The following is a 23696-nucleotide window of genomic DNA, read 5'->3' as shown; positions in this document are numbered from 1 at the left end:
ATAATAACAAGCAATATTCCTCTTCTCCTTAGCCTCTCCAAAGACTTTTCCTTCCATGTACCAGTTAAAGATGACCTACCCACATCACTTCATCTGTTTACCAAAGGCCATTTTAGCAAGAAAATGCCAAAGGTCAAGAAGGGGTGAAACTGTCTTTTTCTTATTAGGATTAAAACCACCCATTCTCTTTATTTAAGTTTTTCTTTCTTTTTTTTAAATATATTTTTTATTTAAGTAACATGATCATAGTTGGGTTACAGTCATAACCAGAACACCCCCCCTTCACCAGTGTAACATTATCCCCTCCCCCCTTCCTATCCCCTGCCTGTATTCGAGACAGGCATTCTACTACAGTTATTTGTTTTTAAGTTCAGTAAGTTGTATTTAAGTAAGTTTTTCTTAATCATGCTATGACTTCTCAAAGTCTAGGAAAACTTGGCACTAATCTTTCTCTTTGGAACTTAAAATTTATCTAAGAACCAAGTTCCTAATAATTCTTTAAGCCTTACTATGATACTTTACAGGAATTAATCCCAGGTGAGTAAAGTACAGATGAAACAAGACTGGCCATGCAATGAGAACTGTTAAAGTTGGAGGATTCATGGAACTATTCTACTTTTCTATCTTTAGAAAATTTTCTCAATGATTTTGTGAGTGCGTGGGATAAAACCTTTGGTTTTTTACATAAGTGAGGCAAATGATCTATCTACTACTAAGTTACCTTTCTAGACCAATAAAAAGGTTAAAACAAATTCCATTGGAGGTATTATACTGAAATTGCTCAAAGGTTTATTTTTCAAGTGTGCTAAAATAAGGTTTAACAAAGTCTTGATTTTTTTTTTAACAGGGAACACACTCTGTGGTGCTCCATCCCACAAGTCCAGAGCTACCATGGAGATACCTGTTGGTGCTTGGGTGGCTATGTGGTGCTGGGAACAAAACTTGGGGTTTTAGACATGCCAGGCATGAACTCTACCACTTTAGCCATTTCCTAAGACCACCTGAAAAATTTAATTTTAAAGATTACGTTTATTGATTTTTTTTAAAAGCTTACTTCTAAAAATCAATAGTTCTTTGATAATTTCATAAGATAATTTTATTTTAATTGTTTTTAAGTTAATGGATTCTAAGTCAGGGGAACCTAATATACCCAATAAATAATAGGAAACCTGGAATTAATAGCTTTTGTTTTGTGAGTCAGATGACCAATTTTACCTGCAAGGAAATAACATGAAGACCATGGGGTCATCCTAACTCACTATGCACAGGAAATTAATACACCTCAATGCCTGACAGTTCAGACAGTAGAAAATGAATCACATGTGTTATGAAACTTGTATCAGAAGGGCATATCTGTAGTTTCTGTCAACCATTTGGGCGGGGGGTGAATGGGGCACGACTGGCCATGCTCAGGGTAAAATCCTGACTTCTGTGCTCAGGGATAACTCCTGACAGGGCTTTAGAAATACTATTTGGGTATTGATGCTGGGTATAGAACCTGGATTATCTGTGTGCAAGAGAAGCACATTACTCATTGAACTATTTCTCTAGGCCCTACTGCCAATCAAAATTTGAAACAGAGATTCTAAGTAAAGCTGAGAAAACAAAAGTACACAATCATTGTTTTTGAATAATTTTTCAAATAATAGAAGATGTGTATTTGACCAAATATTAAAAGTTGGACACAATAAATGCAAATACTACCTTGATGCATTCAATGAAAAAAAAAATGCTAGTAAGACTCTGGAGTCAATCTTCAAAGTCAAAGGTGAAATTGGCAAACATACAACTTCTGGAAACAATTTCTGAGAACTATTAATAGAGAAAGATGCAATTTACTAGGACTTGGAAGCATCTTGAGTTAGATTCCAGAGAATTAAATCAAAGGGAATGGAGAGTCATTATTATCAAAGTCAAGGTTTTTCAAAGTGGGTGATACTGTCCCCTAAGGACAGCTTGTTCAATAAGGGACCAGAAGCAGTCTTGGGTACAATTGAAGGGCCCTTTAAGAAGGTAGATTTCTATGGAGCACTGATTTATTTATTTATTATTGTTATTATTATTATTATTATTATTATTCTCTGCAAAGGAGGCTATAGACCAAATAAATTCAGGAACCTCTGGTTTTTAGTTTTGTTTCCTTCCTTCCTTCCTTCCTTCCTCCCTCCCTCCCTCCCACTCTCCCTTCCTCCCTCCCTCCCTCCCTCCCTTCCTTCCTTCCTTCCTTCCTTCCTTCCTTCCTTCCTTCCTTCCTTCCTTCCTTCCTTCCTTCCTTCCTTCCTTCCTTCTTTCCTTCCTTCCTCCTTCCCTCCCTCCCACTCTCCCTTCCTTCCTTCCTCCCTCCCTCCCTCCCTCCCTCCCTTCCTTCCTTCCTTCCTTCCTTCCTTCCTTCCTTCCTTCCTTCCTTCCTTCCTTCCTTCCTTCCTCTCTCCCTCCCTCCCTCCCTTCCTTCCTTCCTTCCTTCCTCCCTCCCTCCCTCCCTCCCTCCCACTCTCCCTTCCTTCCTTCCTTCCTCCCTCCCTCCCTCCCTCCCTCCCTCCCTTCCTTCCTTCCTTCCTTCCTTCCTTCCTTCCTTCCTTCCTTCCTTCCTTCCTTCCTTCCTCTCTCCCTCCCTCCCTCCCTCCCTTCCTTCCTTCCTTCCTTCCTCCCTTCCTCCCTCCCTCCCTCCCTTCCTTCCTTCCTTCCTTCCTTCCTTCCTTCCTTCCTTCCTTCCTTCCTTCCTTCCTTCCTCCCATCCTCCCTCCCTTCCTTCCTTCCTTCCTTCCTTCCTTCCTTCCTTCCTTCCTTCCTCCCACTCTCCCATCCTTCTTTCCTTTCTTCCTTCCTCCCACTCTCCCTCCCTTCCTTCCTTCCTTCCTTCCTTCCTTCCTTCCTTCCTTCCTTCCTTCCTCCCTTCCTTCCTTCCTCCCTTCCTTCCTCCCTCCCTTCCTTCCTCCCTCCCACCCTTCCTTCCTCCCTCCCTCCCACCCTTCCTTCCTCCCTCCCTCCCACCCTTCCTTCCTTCCTTCCTTCCTTCCTTCCTTCCTTCCTTCCTTCCTTCCTCCCTCCCTTCCTTCCTTCCTTCCTCCCTCCCTTCCTTCCTCCCTTCCTTCCTCCCTCCCACCCTTCCTTCCTCCCTCCCTCCCACCCTTCCTTCCTCCCTCCCTCCCACCCTTCCTTCCTTCCTTCCTTCCTTCCTTCCTTCCTTCCTTCCTTCCTTCCTTCCTTCCTTCCTTCCTTCCTTCCTTCCTTCCTTCCTTCCTTCCTTCCTTCCTTCCTTCCTTCCTTCCTTCCTTCCTTCCTTCCTTCCTTCCTTCCTTCCTTCCTTCCTTCTTCCCCGCCCTCCATTTCTTCCTCCCTTTTTCCCCTCCCATCGACCCAGCCACTCATCCATCCAAAATAAAATACTCCTTATCTACATGAGATAATACAGCAGAGAAATAAGACAAAGTAATTGATAATTATCATCCAACATTTATGCATTTGCATTCAACTGTTACAGTTCAGTGTCTAAGTGAGTCTGCAGAGCAGACACCTGTATCTGTAAGTATGTGGGGATACCAGCTTAATTGCTTGTAACTGGGACATTTCAGTACTGATCCAAATATTTACTGGGAAACAGGTATGTCCTCATTTCAGTAAGCAGCTCTTGTGTGTGTGTGTGTGTGTGTGTGTGTGTGTGTGTAGGTGCTTAGACATTCTGGGGGCCCCCTATTTAGGATTAGTCAATCTGTGCATTGGTGCAAAATGGGGGCCTAAATACTCGGGTGCTACCAGGCATCTTGATGCCTGAAGTCCCTTTAAGACTTTACCTGGCAATGCTCAGGGGAGTCTACCATACAAGGAATCAACTGGAATGGGTCATTGCAAAGTATGCACCTTAACCTCTCTATTAACTGCCAACAGTTTTAATTTTGCTATGGGAATTTACAGAAACGATTTCAAAAATCTCTGAAGCTTATAAGAGTAAGAACAGAGTTAGTAAGAATAATACCTTGGACTCTCATGATAGATGAGTCCTTCTGTGTGTGTTTGTGTATGTGGCCACATCTGGTAGTGCATAGGGCTTACACCTGACTCTGTACTCATGGATCACTCCTTTTGGTTTTCTGAACCCATGTCAGCCACATGCAAGACAAGCATCATACCTGCTGTACTATGGCTCTGGCCCTAAAAGTCCCTCTTAATTCTAGAATAGAATCTTGCAGGGAATTATTTTTCTCATGGCTATAATATGTCTTTGAATTTCTAGTTAGATAATAGGAGGGAAAGATAGGCTTAAAATAGGAGACAAGAGAAAAAAGAAGCCAGCAGATTTCCAAATTATACCTTAACTTTTAAAAGTATTGGTTAAGTAGGGCACATTTTAAGAGGCTGAGAGAAGGATAAAAGGAAGAAAATTAATACAAGGTTTAATTGACCACTGGACTCTCCTCCTTGTGAAAAATTTCTCCATTATTAAAAATTTAAGGGAACTGTGGGAGAAAAGCAAAGCAAAGGCTTCCTACTCCTTTTAAAAACAAGCATGAGTAAACACATTTTTGAGATCCTCAAAGTTTTTATTGTGATGGTGAGAGGAGGGGGGTAGGGAATTTAAGCTATTCAGAAAAGTTACCCTAGCAAACAGGGTCTTAGGCACCAAGTTTCAAATCCCCTTTACAAGCTAAAGTCTCAAAGCACTAACTTCTATAATGTTCAAAGACTAAGAAATAGGGTAAAGGGTTCCCTGCTGAGCCAAGATTAGAGAAACATACTTCTGGTTACTAATGACTAACTGCAATGTGTCCCTGAGGATATCAAAGACCAGAAAAAAAATGAAGATGAGGGTTGTCAATTGAAGCTCTTTATGAAAGTTGAGACAACAACAGTATCAGAAACAGAAGCTCCTCAGCCAATCTCAGGCTGAGTTATGAGCACAAGAGGCATGTTCATTTATATGGAGTCTGGAATTTGAACTCAATGTGCCATAAACACTGGCAGGTGACAATAGAAACATCTGGTCTTACTGAGATATTACATTGGCTACCAGACGTTTTCTGGAGTCAAGCTACTAACAATTAAACTCTTAGGATCTGCATCATTTGGTATGTGCCCCACTCGGTTTCCTAGTTGTTTAGAATCAAGTACTTAAGTACACTACCTAGGGTTTGAGGAGGGAAAAGGAAGAAAGATGGCTAAGTAATCTCCAGGTAGTTTTCTCAAATCAAAGTAACAACAACAACAACAACAACAACAAGTACTGAAAAGGACACCAAAAGGGAGCTGGAACACTGGGAAAATATAATATGAAACTGAACTGTTAACCAATTATTCTTGCTTACTATATACCATTGACTATATTATCTCCATGAGAAAAATCTTATTATCCTGGTTACATTAAAAGAATTGAAAACTAGAATACAAAGGCATTTATTTGGTAAAAAATAAACAATGTAATATGTCAAAGTGATAACTGTATTTTCTGAAGTAGAATATTGGGGCCTTGGTTATCTATTTATTCACTTGCTGGTGTGGACCTATGACTAACAATTATCTTCAGTCTTTTCCTCAAATTTTCACTAAAAAACCAAAATGCTAACTATGCTGTCACTAGGAATTATAGTCTTGAGCTCACAATTATCCAATCTTTATCACTAATCCTGAGCAGAAATAGTTAGACAAAAAGTATACAAATTCCTTTAGATAGTTTACATTTTGTAAAAGCATCAAGTTACTTAGAAAGGCACATTACTGTTGCCTTTTTTTATCCCTTGTAGAAAGATTTTTGTTAGAAAAATTTTTCTGCTACCTACCTACTAAACTATAATTTACCATTCAAATAGGATTCATTATCATAAACTCTTGTCAGAATCCTGTTCAGAACTCTGTACATATCATAACATTTATTTTATGAAGGGAATAGAGAATGGTCATCTCTGGTTTTAGTATGAGGAGGACACTTGGATTTATAAAATAAACCGTTGTCCTATTTATATGACTTTTCCACTGATTGTGAATTCCCTTTGGTTCAGGCTGCTAGAGAGGTTAGAAGCACAAGTTTGAAGCTCACTGCCAGAGAATGTATAGGACTATAGAGTCACATTATTGCCTGTCTTGTTCTTAGCTTTATTATTTTTACAACCAAAGTAATCATTCAAAGGCTTATGAGTTCTAGTGTATGTCTTTTTGTCAGCTATCTATTGATGCTAATTACTATAAAGGAAAACAGCTCCTATTGATGAAAGTCATATGAGCACCATACAGCTTATTGGCTTGTGTGTCTATGAGTTCGTTCAGTCTAACACACAAGCTCTTTAAAAAACAAAAAAACCCGAACAAGAGCCATGATGATTCTATTCAGCTCATTTGAGTAGAAGATACAATATACAGTAAAACAAAAGAAAATGGCTCTTTATGGCTATCTTTGGCATTATATAAGCACAAAGCACAATTGGTAAAGGTAAGATCCCCAGTATTAGACCTGGCTGGGCTCTAACTGGATTTATGCTCACCACTGGTTTTATGCTTACCACTTTCAGGGGGATTAAATGAAATAAGTCACTTAAGCATTCAGAACACTTCTGACAAATATCAATCAGATTCAAATATCATATACTTATCAATAAACTGACTATAATCAGTTCAGTCTGAAAGGAATAGAAGTTACAGAACTGTTCTATTCAAGGTGTGATTATAAAGTAAATTGGGTCATTTCATTTCTCATTATGAAAAACAACAACAAATTCCAGGTGAGCATAGGATGAGCAATGTGAACTACCCAGAATAAAAACGGGCACACAAAAGTACCAAACAAATGTATTTCCCTAGTTACCTTCCTATATGACAAAAATATATTCACAGCTTTTGAACTATAGCTAAAATGAAGAAACTAGGGCAAATTACTTTTGACCACTTAGTAAGAAATTGGTTTACATCTCTGATTTAGCTGGAGTTGGATAAAGAAAACACGACATAGACAAAAATCTCCTATTCCAATTAAAGAAAGTTATTTTCAAAACTTACAAAATGAAGACCGCTGTAAGGTCAGGAGATCTGGGACGGAGTAATTAGGAGGCCTGGGTAAGTCATTCAGTTCTCAGAGGATAGATACTTATGTCAATATAATGAGACTGCTGGTCTAGGTGATCTCAAAGAGTCCTTTCTATCACCTATTCCATTAGAAAACCCTGTTGACAGAACAGGGTCAGGCTCGCTCTTAGTAGGGCATGTGATTATATTTTCAACTAACTGATGAGTGATATTACATGTGAGAGTTTTGCTAAGATACAATGAGCTCCCTTTCTCTCTGGGGACTATGCTTGGGCAAGTCCATTAGTGAGATCAGATAGAAGTTTTTACATCAAGAAATGACAATGAACACATGAAGTTGACAACTCTTCTGAGCAGAGAGAATGACTCTGCATTTCCTGGTGCAGACATCTTTTTGGACTGAGAGGAGGCCAAGACTTTCTCTTTCTGTCTTCTAAAGCAGAAAGGTGTTCAGCGTTCAGAACCATCTGGATTGAATTACTTTGCTCATTTACAGAGATACTGTATTTATGCTTTTTGATTTTTCTCTTTCCCAGCCCTAACCCTAAATATATCTTTGAGATTACTGTCCCATGGATTATTCCTTTGAAGGCCCATTTATAGCTAGAGAAAGAAAGCTTTTGACAGCATAATTAAGATACTGACAACTGCCTAAGGGAAGAGAGGGGAGGAGTGTAGTGAACAATGAAACCGGATTAGGAAAGAGAAAATACAACAACAACTGAAGAAAACTTAACTACTACCCTGAAAGGAAATACTTTGTGAAATAACACAAAAGATTAACATGGACAGAGAACAAGAATGGGGAAACAAAGAAGTTTCTTTATTAAAAAAGATGGGATGTTTAAAGGTAAGGAACCAGAGTGGCTTTGATCATAGGATCTGAAAGACGGCAAAATTGGCCCAGATGCTGTTTGTTCCGCAGAGGTAAGCCACTCAAGTACTTTCATTTGATCAGATACCAGAGTTAGCAGCAGGAATTTCAGAAACAATCCTTATTTGTGTACAACAAATTTCCAGTTTTATTTTACATACCCTTGAGTTATCGACATTGCACATTGATTTAATGGCAGCTAAGTTCCATAATGTCTCTCCTTCAGCTGAAGTAAATACTATCCTGGAATAACGGTCACCTGGTGATATGAAAAAAAAAAAAAAAAAGAAAAAAAGAAAAATCATTCATTCTGTAAGACACAGCACACAGAAACAGTTCATGCTGGGAAACTTCATGAACAATTCACTTGCAGTAGACTTCCCTACCTATGTAAATTGTGTGTGAGGAAAGCAATACTATCATTTTACCTTAGCTCAAAGACTTTGTCTACTTTTATATGTGAAAAATCATAGCAGCTACATAACAAATCTATTTCTGATTAGACTATAATTAGGAAGAACAATCCACGAGAAATTTCAGCAGGAAATTAATTGAGTGCCTCTCTCTTAATTTTACAAAACATCACCATAATGGCATATAAAACCAAAGAATGATACGTGAGGGAATATCAAGAATGGATTCTAAGGGCAATTTTCTTAGCAATTAACTGCAGAGTACATGGCACACTCTCAATGTGAAAGCACTGAAAACAGTCAATGAAGCACAGGCTGCTGGCCAGAACCAGAGACATATTTCACATGCTAGTGAAGGACATGGTTGGTCTCTTGCTTACACTACATCTTGGAAGAATATTTTGAAAATCATATTCATTCACACACGTTCCTGAATCAGGAGATAGTATGATAGTCTCTATGTCAGGACTGGGGTAAATAAGTACTTTCATTTCCTAGCTGGCTGATTTTAGGCACTGGCACAATTTTAGGGGCCCTGTTTTTTCCGAGTTTGAAATAGAAATAGTTAATTGTGAAAATTTTGAATTTTTCCATTAATTGTGAAAAATAAATGATAATGAAAAATAGATGCTAAAGTGAAGATGAAGTGATAGCACAGTGGTAGGGCACTTGCCTTGCATGGCACTGACTCAGGATGATCCTGGGTTGGATCCCTAGCATCCCATATGGTCCCCCAAGCACTGCAAGGTGTGGCCCAAAACAAACAAACAAACAAAAAACAACAACAAAAGATAGAGCTAAATAAATACTGTTTCCTTGGCTGTTTTTTTAAACCCAACTTAATAGGAACCAAGTAAAGCAAAATAGACTAGTTTTGTTTTCTAATATGCCCAGTTAACAATAAAATAAATCTGCAAATTTACAAAGAAAGCTACATAATTCATGACCAATACTTTTCCTTCAATAAATTCTTATCTTTATTAAAAATTTTTATCTTCTGTGGATTAATTTTGGAGACCGAAATTTACCCTTAAAAATGAAAATGTTTCATTTTCGGGCCCAGAGAGATAGCACAGCGGCATTTGCCTTGCAAGTAGCCGATTCAGGACCAAAGGTGGTTGGTTCGAATTCCGGTGTCCCATATGGTCCTCCGTGCCTGCCAGGAGCTCTTTCTGAGCAGACAGCCAGGAATAACCCCTGAGCACCGAGGGTGTGGCCCAAAAATCAAAAAAAAAAAAAAAAAAAAAAAGAAAAAAAAGAAAAAAGAAAATGTTTCATTTTCATAGTACTAGAAATGAATTAAATGAAGGCAGAACCTGTTACATATTAGACAAATATTTGGTGCTAACTCTTAAAATATAAACAATTCAGTAGTTTACAGACTTGTTAATGCTCATCTAGTTTAAGGCAGCCAGAATATGCAACAGACCAGAGTTAACTTTTTAAGAAATTTCATAAGGGAAGAAATAGAAAAGAAAACTTTCATTGCTACGTGGCTTTCCTATCTACTTTTCATCTCTAGGTTACCACACAGTAATAATAGTGTTCAAAATGACCCGTGAGACTTAGCAAGATCTAGGCATACTGAAGATCCCAACAAACCCTGATTTATTGTTTTGTGTAACCAATAAGCTTGGTCTTTTTTTTTTTTTTTTTTTTTTTTGGTTTTTGGGCCACACCCGGCGTTGCTCAGGGGTTTCTCCTGGCTGTCTGCTCAGAAATAGCTCCTGGCAGGCACGGGGGACCATATGGGACACCGGGATTTGAACCAACCACCTTTGGTCCTGGATCAGCTGCTTGCAAGGCAAACGCCTCTGTGCTATACGCCTCTGTGCTATCTCTCCGGGCCCAGCTTGGTCCTTTTTTAAAAAATTTAAACAAAGTGATTACAAAGTTGTTCATGATTGAGTTTCAGTCTTACAATGAGCACCACCCTTCACCCATGAATGCTGCCCACCACCAATGTCCCCTGAAACCTTCCCATCCTCCCCTCTGCCTGCCTCTGGGAAATTTTACTTCTCTCTTTCTCTTTCTTCCATTTTTTCTTTTAGACACTGTGGTTTGCATTATTGTTATTGAAAGGATTTTATGCATATAATTTTATCTCCATCCAACACCCAGTTATTGTCCTGAGTGATCAGTCCCAATTATCATGATCTTGATGGTTCCTTCTCTGCCCTAACTGCACTGCTCTGCTATTTGTGGCAATAAGCTCAATCAACTTTCAAGAACTCATTCAACAAATCAGATTGATCAGTTTTCAAGACCAAAGTAACATATATAACCAATCAGGCAACAAAACACCTAGGGCTGGATATACATAAAGTATATAAGTACAAGTCATGTTAAGTTGCTGGGGTTGCTGTTCTGGGTGCAGACGCTTAATGGATATTAAGAGAATTTTGAAAATACACTTACCATAATTAGAACTAGTGATTATCCACAATTCCTCACTCCTAATTTTAACCAATCAATAATTTATTTTCTTTTTGTTTTGTCCTTCCTTCTTCCTTCCTTCCTTCCTTCCTTCCTTCCTTCCTTCCTTCCTTCCTTCCTTCCTTCCTTCCTTCCTTCCTTCCTTCCTTCCTTCCTTCCTTCCTTCCTCCCTCCCTCCCTCCCTCCAATATTTTTCTTTTCTTTTTGTTTTGTCCTTCCTTCCTTCCTTCCTTCCTTCCTTCCTTCCTTCCTTCCTTCCTTCCTTCCTTCCTCCCTCCCTCCCTCCCTCCCTCCCTCCCTCCCTCCCTCCTCCCTCCCTCCCTCCCTCCCTCCCTCCCTCCCTCCTTCCTTCCTTCCTTCCTTCCTTCCTTCCTTCCTTCCTTCCTTCCTTCCTTCCTTCCTTCCTTCCTTCCTTCCTTCCTTCTTCCTTCCTTCCTTCTTCCTTCCTTCCTCTGTCCCTCCCTTTCTCCTTCCCTTCCTCCCTCCTTTCTCCCTCCTTTCCTTTCTTCCTTCCTATCTCCACTTGACAGCGCAGTGCTGCTCAGGGCTTACTCTTAGCTTTGCACCCAGGGATCACTCCTGGTAGCCTCTGGAGAATCATATGAAATTCTGGGGACTGAATCCAGGTCAGCCATGAACAAGGCAAATGCCCTACCTGCTGTACTATCTCTCTGGCCCCTATAGTTAGCATTATTCTTAATTATTTTTTAAGCCATACCCGGCAGCTCTTTGGGGTTACTCCTGCCTCTGCACTCAGAAATTGCTCAAGACTCAGGGGACCATATGAGATGCCAGGAATTGAACTCAGGTCTGTCCTGAGTCTGCTGAACACAAGGCAAAATGTTCTACCAATGTGCTATTTTGCTGGTCCCTATAGCTAAAATTATTATATGCATTTCTTATAATCTGTGCACTCTCCTTCTCTGGCAGTTACAGGGATTAGGATGATTCTAGATTACAGTAAATTTTCTTGGGTGAGTTTGCTGTAACACTGGAAAAAACTGGATATTCTATATTAAAATCTGGATTCCTGATGCCTGATTTTAAGGAAGTTCTTACATCTGGGTTCTTATTTCGTCCAGGCCATATTCTATGGCAGTTAGGTAGCTGCTGACTTCTTTCCAGTGGGCATGTGTGGAGCCAGAGAAATAGTATAGTGGGTTAAGGCACTTGACTTACATGAAGTCTCCCCAGATTCAATCCCCAGAACCCCATATGGTTCCCTGAGCACCACTAAGAATGATTATTGAGCACAGTACCAGGAATAAGCTCTGAAGGCTGCCAAATATGGCTCAAAGACTACCAAAAAAAAAAAAAAAAAAAAGGCAGGTTCTCTTCAGTTTTCCACACTCACCAACACTTCCTATAGTCTCTAACTCCAGCTAGCGTTATTCACTGACATTAAGTGTTAAGTCTTTAAGGAATTCAAGCCTTGAATCTCTGGATTCAATTTTGCTTTCTCTTTCTAAATTTAAGAACAAATACATAAAATACCACAGATGTATACTTTATGAATAAATCAAATAAAAAATCTTTGATTATATAGTAAATTATTCCAGGGTTCAATTTAACAATATACTATTTACTTGTCTAGCATATATTTTATGAAATAGTATAAGAAATTTGAAAAAATGTCATGAAATCTGGGGCAACGTTAAGAATTTTATTGGATTAATATCTCCTTAAAACTGAAACTCAATTGTATCTATTTCATTTTTGTCATAGACATATACATTTAGATTAGTGGTTGACTGGCCCAAAGAAGTAAAAGTGTAAATTAATTAAGCTAACCCCTCCTCCTCCATTATTCTCTCTCTCTCTCTCTCTCTCTCTCTCTCTCTCTCTCTATATATATATATATATATATATATATATATATCTTTATTTAAACAGCTTGATTACAAATATGATTGTAGTTGGGTTTCAATCATGCAAAGAACACCACCCATCCACCAGTGCAACATTCCTATCACCAATGTCACAGATCTCCCCCCATTATTCTAGATCCGTGCTTGACAAACAAAGCCCTTCTGACTTTGTTTTCTTCCTGTGGTCCCCTTCCACCCCAAGTCTTTGTCTCACAGGTTGGATGGGAGCCTAGCCTCATGCTGTGACTCCTATGGAGGCAATTTTCACCTATGGTCACCTTGGAATATCCTGGGGACACACAAAGGGCCACATGACCCCCAGCTGAGAAATACTGGTCTAGATTACAATCTTGTTCAAAGCCCCTCTATAGGATATCTGTGAAGCACTCACTTACTTGGAACATCGCAGAAAAAGCTATCTTTGTGGAAGTTCCAGTCAACTTCTCTTTTTTCTCTTTCAAAATGATCATCCCGATGGCTGAAATGGAACAACAATTCGATCTTCAATAAAATTCTAGTATTTTCAAGGTAAAGTATGACAGTTAAACACATCCTTAAGGCTATGGCCTATTTAGTATTGATATCAAGAAGATAAAATTAATGCAAATAATCAACATTAGTTTTATACATTTTGTGTTTTCTCATTTCTAAAAATACTTATCTACAACAAAAATTTAAAAGACAATCCCATCTTAAACTTAGTGACAAAGATTGTTAATTTCTGGCCTTCCTGAAAAATCCATGTGCCAGGCCTGATGGTGAGGTGCTCGGTGTTCAGAGGCCAGGGATATGGTGCCCTTTGGGCTGCTGGTGCTGGAGGTCACTAGGCCTACTCTAGGTTGTGCTGGGGTAGGGGAAGGTCTGTGGTAAAAGGATCAAACTTGGGGCCTCCTGTATGCAAGGCATATGCTCTACCCTACTGAGCTTCCTTCTCAAAGTGGCAAAGATTCTGAGTCACTCTGTTTTATATTTAATCTTTTGTGCTGAGGAAATGTTTAAAAGGAGAATACATTTGGCAATATTCTGTTTATAAGTTATAGAAAGGATTACCTTTTAGCTTGTTCATCTGCATATTTAAAGGGATAATTTGCTAATGTTGCTTTGTATCCTGTATTTTTGACCATGTTGTTCCACGTGACCAGTCTTTGGCCAATTGCAGTCCCTCTTGGTTCAAAACCCTAAGGCAAAATATTACGAATTCCCATTAGTGTGATTTATTTCAAGCTAGGCAGAGCTATAATAACAGCTGGGGAAAGCAATGTCAATGTGATGGATAGCTTTCAACAGAAAACAGAGACATTCTTGCTGGCCACTGCAGAGGTCTGAAATGCATTACAAGATGACTTGAGCAGATTCTCATCAGCACTCCACTATCACAAAATTGATATTGAAAGTATCAGGAAAGTTAAAAGACTTGTCTGAAATTTTTCTTTCTACCCTACCTCAGCATTCAATAAATCGTTATTTTATTTTTGCTCTTATAAACAACAATAGCCAATCTACAAGATTCACATTGCGGGTTTTACAAAGAGTTTATTATTATCCTTGCTAGTACATTCCTGAGAACTATTGAGATCTATTGTAGACATACAGATCTATATGAGATCTCTATTGTCTCATAAGATGAAGATCTCTTTACTTTTCACAAAGTTGCATAACTTACCGGTTTGAGATGGTTCCAAAAGAATGGATCTTCCCTCGAAATATAATGCATCATATATTCTCCAAATTTACTTTTTGAAAATGTCTTTGTGCTAAAGAAGCAGAGAGGCAAATCCTTTCTTGCTCAATTTTCCTTACCAGCAATGGATCAGAGAAGTCAGGAAGCTCTGGCACTAATATTCCTACCAAGGCACAGACCACGATGAACACTGTGCACATGCCCAGGACCACCACAGGCCAGTCGGCTATCAGGGATGCGTAACTACAGAAGTAGAGAGAAATCACAAAGATACATTCTAAGAAACAATGGAGAACTGTTTTCCTTTGTGCTATCAAGAGATCAATTTGGTAAATTCTTGCCAACATAATAATTTGTCAATAAAAGAAAACTAACAGCATTATAAGTATTACATGTAATTACAGCTGACAATTCTTTCTTTTTCTTTTTTTTTTTTGGAAGGAAGCAGGGAATAATTTATCAATAAAAGAAAACTAACAGCATTATAAGTATTACATGTAATTACAGCTGACAATTCTTTATTTTTCTTTTTTTTTTTGGAAGGAAGCAGGGAAGGGAGGAAGGGAGAGAGAGAAGGAAGGTGAGTAGGAAGGAGAGAAGGAGAGAGGAAGAAGAGGAGGGAGGAAGGAAGGAAGATAGGAAGGAAGGAAGGAAGGAAGGAGAGGAGGAAAGGCGGAAGGAGAGGAGGAAGGAAGGAGAGAAGGCAGGCAGGCAGGTAACATCTTCTCATTTTTGTGATCAAGTAACTATGGCCATATGCTGTAGCCTAATGACAGAATGTCTCTTTCTGAGAAATAAAATTTTATGTTCACATTGGTGTCTGGGAAAAAGAAGATGCAAAATATTTTCTCTTTAAGTAGAGAGAAAATTTTAATAGAGGATCCACTTTCCATGTTGTCTCTTCCAGAACTTTCCTTTCTCCATACACTGCCTGTTCCAAAAAAGAACTCAGGACACAAACAATCAGGCTCAGGTAAAGTAAATATTAAAAATAACCAAACCAAATAAAAAAACTGACATAATCTACAATTTTTCCTTCTAGGTAAATGACAACAAACATATCCATTAGATTGTGGGTTCCATAATGACAGAGATTTAGTTTTTATTTATTGAGTGCCATCACCAGACCTTCAGCAGTGGCATCTAAAGATGCTGGGTAACGGATGAATTTATGAAACATCAGATTTTTATGAGCATAAAACCATGCAACCCCTCACTCTCCAACCACTATTTAATTTCTCTCTGTATCTTGGGAATGCTCATTAGCAATTTCTACCATCAAATCCTTTCTCCCAGACCTCCTTCCCAAAATCAGTGTGGAGTCTAAGGCCTGTTTGTTTTCTGTAACAAAGGTGCAACCTTCCCACCACCAATGCCTCCCCCTCCCAATCCCCCTCCTCCCCCACCCTCTACCTATATTCGAGACAGGCATTCTATTTCTCTCCCTAACTACTATTGTCATGACAGTTGTCAGTGTAGTTATTTCTCTAACTGAACTCACCACTCTGTGTGTGGCAAGCTTCATGCTATGGGCTGGTCCTTCCAGCCCTCATCTCTCCTGTCTCTGGGTGTTATTACAACAATGTCTTTTATTTTTCTTAAATTCCATAGATGAGTGAGACTATCCTGTCTATCTCTCTTCCTTTGACTTAATTCGCTCAGAATAATATTTTTCATGTCCATCCATGTATAGGAAAATTTCATGTCTTCATTTTTCCTGATGGGTGCAGAGCATTCCATTGTTTACATGTACCATAGTTTATTTAGCCTTCATCTGTTGTTGGGCATCTTGGTTGTTTCCAGATTCTGGCTATTGTAAATAATTTTGAATAATTTTGAATGAATAATTTAAATTTTTCTAAAATTAAAAATGGATGTTGTAATGTCACATTTTAAAAAATTTTATCAGTAAAAAGGGAAACACACAGCTTGCAGATAATTATCCACAGACTTCTAATAGTCTTATTTGCCAAATTCTCTCAAATGGTTGCTGGTATGATTGTTTCTAGTATATCTGAAAAATGGTTTCCCATTTAAGCTTTTGAGAATTATTTCTTCAAAATCATGAAAGAAATTTTAATAAAACTGATAGTTTTAAAAGCTGTTTTGAAAACACGCTACAATACAGATGCTTATATATTCTGATCTCTCAAATCACAGATTTTATTTTGTCAAGATATTAATTCCATATTAAATGTTAACAAGGAAATTAAAATATAAAATTACATGCTTGAAGGAAGCACTTGCATAACAGGCATTTTTCATTATCCTTTTAAAAGTAATCTTGGGAGGAGGCTGGAGAGATACTACAGCTGTTAGGGTATTTGCTTTGCACATGCCTGACCAGTGCCAGTACTACACAGATATGGACCCCTGAGCACCAAGAGGAGTGATCTCTGAGCACCACTAGATATGGTAGGGAGAGAAGGACTGATGGAGGGAGTGAGAAAGGAAGGGAGAGAGAGGGAGAAAGTATGAGAGAAAAAGAGAGTGAGAGAGATCATTTCTTGCTTAAAATACAAGAAAACCAAAAGACATTATGAATAAGGGGAATACCCCAGACATATGCCTCCCAAATTCACAATTAACAAAGTCTTAAATCATATTAGAAGTTAATTTATTTTTGGGTAAAATCACCCAGATCTATAGGACTTCAAGTTTAATACTGATTGCAAATTTTGGATTAAAATGTATTAAGGAAAAGTTATGTTAGGTGAAAAGGAATAAGTTTTTAAGAACTACTCTGGATGCAATAAAAACATACAAATCACAACATGCTGATTGTGGCTGTTCAAAGGTAAATTCCAAGTGGTCAGAAAGTTTCACATTTCTAGAACACACCCAGGGCTTATATTCTCTGTACTTTACTTCCTCCTCCACCAAATGCAAACTTAGATGAAAGCAACTATTTTGAAGTAGTAAAATCCTTTGTCAATAGCACATTTGAGACTTTCTGTTCACTACTTCAGACTTAAAGAGTTCTTTACATTTTAGGCCTTTAAAATATCAACTGAAATGAAAGTAGCCCCAGGCTTATATAATCACTCATTATGCTTTATTTTAAATGGATCAATTTTCTTTCAAATGGACCAGAAGTAATACATTTTTACCTACAAACATGTTATCAATAGAAGGCCACGGGCCCCAAATTGCTTCACTTTCATACTGTGTTTTAATTTACCCATATAATGACTTTTTGTTTTGTGTTCTTGAAAAATCTGCACGCACATGCATGGCAAGCTAAAAAACTTCATTCAATAATTGCTTTTCTTGACTTTGAACACATTTGGCTTTGATTTTACAGCCCTACTATATGCCATCTATGTGCAGTGACTACATATGGAAACTTTATGGTATTAGTGATTTCAGCACGTTTCTTCCAAACACACTTAACCTTAATGCATTACAATTCCACTTCCTCACACAGCAGATGTTTCAAATGCTAACCTTTCCAAGCAACAACTGTTCACACTTAAGAAACGGAATCACCATCCTGAGTGCAGAAAGCACTATTCTCTGAGTAAAATGTTACTCAGAGAAGGGCTTCTCCTATAGACCACAAAATTGCTGAGTCTTTTTTGCCTTTCCTGCTTGCTACCTATGCTAAGATATTCTACAGCTGTGGGCACCATAAGGGAAACCCAAGTTTCATATTTCATATAACCCAAACTTCATATTCAGTATAAAATCTATACAATGGTTACAATATAGAAATAAAAATCTAATAAAGGGGGTGGGATTAAAAGAGAAAAGAAATCTAATAAAGCAGAAAAATTGGAGAAGTAAAGGAAATAAAAAAATGGTCCAAAAATCTCCCACCAATTCATTTCATTCCTATTGAATCTGGTTTAAGATACATACATACATACTTACATATATAAATATACACATATACATGCACATATAAAGTATTTGCATGTTATTTTCTTTAAAAATGAACTCAAGCGCATGGTACAGGAGATGAAAGTTAAAAAAAATTAACTTATTTGACTGTGTTCTCCCACATATTATACAATACCCGACTTGCATCTATTTGCCTGAATTTTGGAAATCTTCAATACCACCACCACCACCACCACCACCACCATTTTTTAATTATACACCATCTCTCTAATACTTGGGCTACAGCAGGTGGTCATTTTTCCAGTGAAGGATCAGGTTTTCTCTGAGGTTCTAAGGCAGTTGCACTAGCTGTCTATGTTAGGGTCCTTTGCTCTAGCTAGGGTACAGCTAAATAAGATTTCTCATCAACAAGGCCAGAATGATTCTACTGTAGGTAGGATGATTGCCTGGCATGTTATGGACCTGGGTTTGGTCCCCAGTATCCTACTTGGACCCCTGAGCACAATAGTAGTGATCCCTGAGTGGAGAGCCAGGAGTAAACCCTAAAAAGAGATGGGTATGACCCCAAAGACTCTTGCGTCCCCTGCTCCTGGAAAAAAAAAGTTCCCATCAGATTCTCAAGAGGTTAAGACTGAAATAGCATGCAGATCAGAAGGATGAGATGACTCAGATGAATTTGTGGGTGAATGGTGGCTCTCATTAGTGGGGATATATGTTTATGGGTGAATGGTTACTCTCATTAGTGGGAAAGCTGCCTGGCATACTGGTCCAAGTTACTATTTTCATGAGTGTCCGCTGGGGACTTCAGGAAGTCCCTCAAAATACTCAGAATATCTCAGTCACATTATCAGGTTGGCTATGAAAAAGATAGTAATTGCTCAATTATCTGAGGCTAGCAGGGCTAATATACTGGAGTGAAAATATATGTTTTAAGTGATCTATTTGTATTACAAGAAAACTCTCCACTAGTGAAAGTTACTTCCTTAGAGTACAAGGGTTTCATTTTATTTCCCCCTGGGAGCTTTGCTCCCTCTTTCTACAAACCTTCTCTTTTTTCTTTCCCCTCCAGAGGCTCCAGAAAGGGAAGGGCAATTAGTGGTCATTTTTCCCTGACCAATAATCCCATCCTTAACCCCTTTGAGGCCTGGTTTTAAGTCTCAGGATTCTTCTGAAACAGCACACTGTCTAGTCTGGATTTTAATCTTCCTTGCCTGAGCACTCCCTATTTGATGCTTTACCTCGCTAAGCATCTCTTCTTCATTTTATTCCTTTCTTTTTCCCTTCATAATGTTTTTTTTTTTTTAATTCCCTTGTTTTCCCTTAAAGGGCAAACATATCAAAATATTGTTGATTATAATGTTTCTAGGGGCATTAGCTTTTAATTAAGTAGAAGGTATAATTGAAACTTAAGTAATTTCACTTCTTTCATTAATGAAAAAAGAGCCAGAACTCTCTCTTGGCTTTCAGGCCACATCTGGCAGTATTTAGAGTTTATCCCTGGCTCTGTGCTAAGGGGGTCATTCCTAGCAGTGCTTGGGAGAACATATATAAGAACAGTATTGAACCAGATTTAGCCATGAGTTAACCAGTTAGCTTCTTAGCTAGCTGTACAATTTCTCTGGCCTAGTTTTCTCATAAAGTATAAAAAAAGGCATATATGGAGACTACCTTCAAATAACTTAAAGGATCTAATACAGGAAATCAGACAAGTACCAAAAATACCTACAAAATATCTAAATATCTAAAAAAATACCTACAGTAAAAAATACGTTAACAAATTTTTTTGAGCCATACATGGCAATGCATAAGTATTATTCTTGGTGGTATTGGGGGAACATATGGGATGCTGGGGATCAAATATGGAATGGCCATGTGCAAGACAAGACCTGACCAGCTCTACTATCTCTCCAGCCCAAAAATGTTTTTAGAGGAGTACTGATGACTTTTTTGGTGCATATAACAAAGCTATAATGGGAAAGGCTTCTTTAGAATTGTATTAATTTATTTATATACTGAAAAGAAACAGAAAAAATACAAATGAATCCTTCTAAAATGCAAAAGGTTCAGTTAATTTAGAAGGTTCTACTGTTTCTTGTAAAAATGGACATACACTTTCTTACTAGGACTTATTGGAACACCTCTTCTTTTTTCTTTTACCCCTTTATTTCTGGGGATAAAATTAATGAACAAAATGTGATATTAGTATACAATGTAATATCAGAAGGAAATCCTGACATAATCTACAACATTTGTGAAGCCTGGGGTTAAAAGGGTAATAAAGTCAGTAACAAAATCCTGAAAACTCTAAGTTCATTCATATATGGCATCAGAGTAAACAAATTTATTAAGTGCTTGCCAGGAGCACTAATGGGGGGAGGGTACGTGATGGCAGCTATTAGTAATTAGAAATTATTTAATAGGGATGGAGTTTCAGTTTTGTTAGATGAAAAGGTTCTGTAGGTTGCATAACATGAATGTAATTACTTCAACAGAGCTGTTCATTCCAAAATGGTCAAAACTGGAACATTTTGTATTCTGTATATTTAATTATACATAATTAAAAATAATTAAAGGAAGGGGTTTTATTAACATTTATGTAGTAATTTTATCCCAGAAAAGATAATTTCTCCTGAGGAAGGTCTCAAAATTATTAGTAGTTGAGCTTTTTAAGCAAATTTCAAAGGTCATTTAAAATCTTTCAAGTGTAATAATATGTCTAACACCAAAATATACAGGACATCTACTAAAACAAACACACTTTTCCCCCCAATTTCGTCTCCATGTAAAACTTCACTGAAGAGATAAAACTAAAATTTCCACATAAAAAATGCTTCATTTTAATATTACAACAAAACCTTAAGGGAAACCCGCCCCCAGAAATAGTGTATCTGAAATCTAGTGCTTTGAACTCAAATCAGTGTATTCTCTTAAACAAATAAAGATACTGAAAATTGACCCATTACAGGAAGGAATACACAATAGCTACATTAAGTATAAATACTTGAACATGAATAGAGCTTAAAGGCTGAAAAAAATCTATCTTGAGATTAAAATCACTTTAGGAGATTCCTCAAACAGCCAACTTGAGAAATCAATTCTTTCTTTTATGAATGAGGAAGGCAGAAAAAGCAGAATATGGAAAAATGAGAAAGGGAAAAACATTCAAGAAGCTTTATTACTAAACAGGACAACAATCCAGATTACTTTACCTTTTTGGTAACTTGAAAGGTCTGGAAGGTCTGAAAAAAAGTCAAGGGAAAACAGTCAGAAACAAGGCATGGCATTATTAACAAATGCTTATATTTATAAATGATATTTTATTTACATGCTCTCTTAATAAATGGATCTTGGCAAGGTAAAAAAAGACAGTCAAATTGAGAGACTTAAATATTCTAGGATTTAATAATGAATGCAAACTATCTCATATGCCAGAGAGAGTGTGAGGAGATGTGATGGTATTTTCCAAGCCTCACACACTGCCACTACATATTCACTCAGTGCTCTCACAAGCACATCTGTGTCTCCTACCTGACCTTCTTCTTCTTCTTTTTATTTTTTTTTTAGTTTTTGGGCCACACCCGGTGATGCTCAGGGGTTACTCCTGGCTATGTGCTCAGAAATCGCTCCTGACTTGGGGGACCATATGGGATGACCCAGTCCTGGGCAGCCACGTGCGAGGTAAATGCTGACCACTGTGCTATTGTTCTGGCTCCTACCACCTGAGCCTTCTTAACTAACCTGACACTTAAAAAAAACAAAACACAGGACAACAGTATCTTCTAGTGCCAGGAACAATCTATGCTTTCAAGATGTGAAGTTACTGGTTTAGCTTTCAATTTTTTTAATTTCTAAGCCTCAAAGCCATTTTTGACATATATTGGTTTGTATTTTAATCAGTATATCCCCACTCTGTTATTAGTCCCTTGCATTTTTTCTTCTCATCCTTCACAACCACTCCGATATAGAAAGTCCAAACTCTACTCCTCCTGGGTCAAGTTCCTCCCTTTACTTACTGACATAAGGTACGCACTTGATGAGTAATTAGTGACCAAGTTAAACCTAAGTCCTCATATTTCATATTCCAAAATACTGTGAGTCTTTCTCAGTGTGGTCTGAGGATCATGGCAGTTCCTGAGACTCTTCATAAACTCTGTAAGGCAATCTCGACCAACTATGCAACTGTGTAAGTCTGTTTATTTGACAAGGAGTGTTGTACAACTTAAGGTGCTCAGGACTTCTGGATCTGTGCTCATCAACAACTCCATCTGTGCTGCTCGGTTCAAACTCAGGTGTGTGCAAGGAAAGTGCTATCTATACCGGTAGTACTCCTGCTCTGGCCCTTGTAAGTCTTGATTTTCTTTATAATTACATGTATTTCAGTCAAATAATCTATTGCAACAAATTGGTGGCAAAAGCAGATAGGAGACTACTGTTATTTGATTAAATCACATGTCAGAGCCTTGGGAAAAAAGTGAATGCTACTCATCTCACATAGCATTAAAATTTTTTCATGCAAAGAATTATTTAAATTAGCATATAGGACTGATATAATCACTTATAAATGACTTTACAAATACTGAAAATTTCTGTTCTAACTTTAATACAGCACATATTATAAATAACATAAACAAAAAGCACAGTGGGATCTTAAAATTGTTTTGAAATTTGTAATGAGGTTATGGGATCAGAAAGTTTCCTCACTATTACATTACAATAAAGAACACCCTTAAATATTTGCTGAGTACATAAATTAGTATTTTAGATATGTACTCTAGCCAATACTAAAATTTTCTTTTTTTTTTTTTTTTTTTTGGTTTTTGGGCCACACCCGGGAGTGCTCAGGGGTTACTCCTGGCTGTCTGCTCAGAAATAGCTCCTGGCAGGCACAGGGGACCATATGGGACACCGGAATTCGAACCAACCACCTTTGGTCCTGGATCGGCTGCTTGCCAGGCAAACGCCGCTGTGCTATCTCTCCGGGCCAATACTGAAATTTTCTACCAGGTGTACCATACTCTTAGAAAACCAAACAAAATATAAAAATATTATATCTTCTTCAATTTATTTGTTCTCTTTCTATTTGTTTGCTTTGGGGCTACACTCCACAGAGCTCAGAGGATAATGCATTGCTGGGGTTTACTGTGTGCAAGGCAAGTGCCTTCATTCCCTGGACTCTTTCTTTCTCTGGCCCTAATCTTTCTTCAAATCTACTTTGAACTATTCTTACTCTTAACAATTGGGATTTCTAGGAGATGCTGATTCATTTCTTATTTCCCCTCTCTATTTACATTTCTAAGGCTCACAAATGACACCCCATTTAAACCAACTCCAAACGTGGTTCCTGTTTTCCCCATCCCCATAAGCACCTTGTTCAGCCTCTATAGAAAGTAATAAAGAGATTTCTCAAAAAAGTTAAAAATAGTACTACCATCTGAGCTAAGCAATTTCACATGTTGGTATCTAGCCCAAGAATATAAAACACTAATTTGAAAAGCTATATACTCATGGCAGTGCTATTTACAATAGCCAAGATCTGAGAATAACCCAAGGACCTAAATTCAGATGTGTAGATA

General features: G+C 37.9%; 1 protein-coding gene across 1 annotated transcript in view; it reads right to left on the bottom strand.

The window, feature by feature from the left end:
• Positions 1-23696, bottom strand: part of DISP1 (dispatched RND transporter family member 1) — a 62172-nt gene that overhangs the window by 5144 nt on the left and 33332 nt on the right. The window contains exons 2-6 of the mRNA XM_049776397.1: positions 21333-21362; positions 14400-14523; positions 13650-13777; positions 12995-13077; positions 8044-8141 (exon numbers count right to left, since the gene is read on the bottom strand). Coding sequence (XP_049632354.1) covers positions 8044-8141; positions 12995-13077; positions 13650-13777; positions 14400-14523; positions 21333-21362 — 463 coding nt within the window. The remainder of the gene's footprint in view (positions 1-8043; positions 8142-12994; positions 13078-13649; positions 13778-14399; positions 14524-21332; positions 21363-23696) is intronic.

The sequence above is a fragment of the Suncus etruscus genome, chromosome 7 (genome assembly GCF_024139225.1).
Source record: "Suncus etruscus isolate mSunEtr1 chromosome 7, mSunEtr1.pri.cur, whole genome shotgun sequence".
Lineage (NCBI taxonomy): Eukaryota > Metazoa > Chordata > Mammalia > Eulipotyphla > Soricidae > Suncus > Suncus etruscus.
The sequence above is the reverse complement of the archived record's forward strand: the minus strand, read 5'-3'. Positions and strand labels throughout refer to the sequence as shown.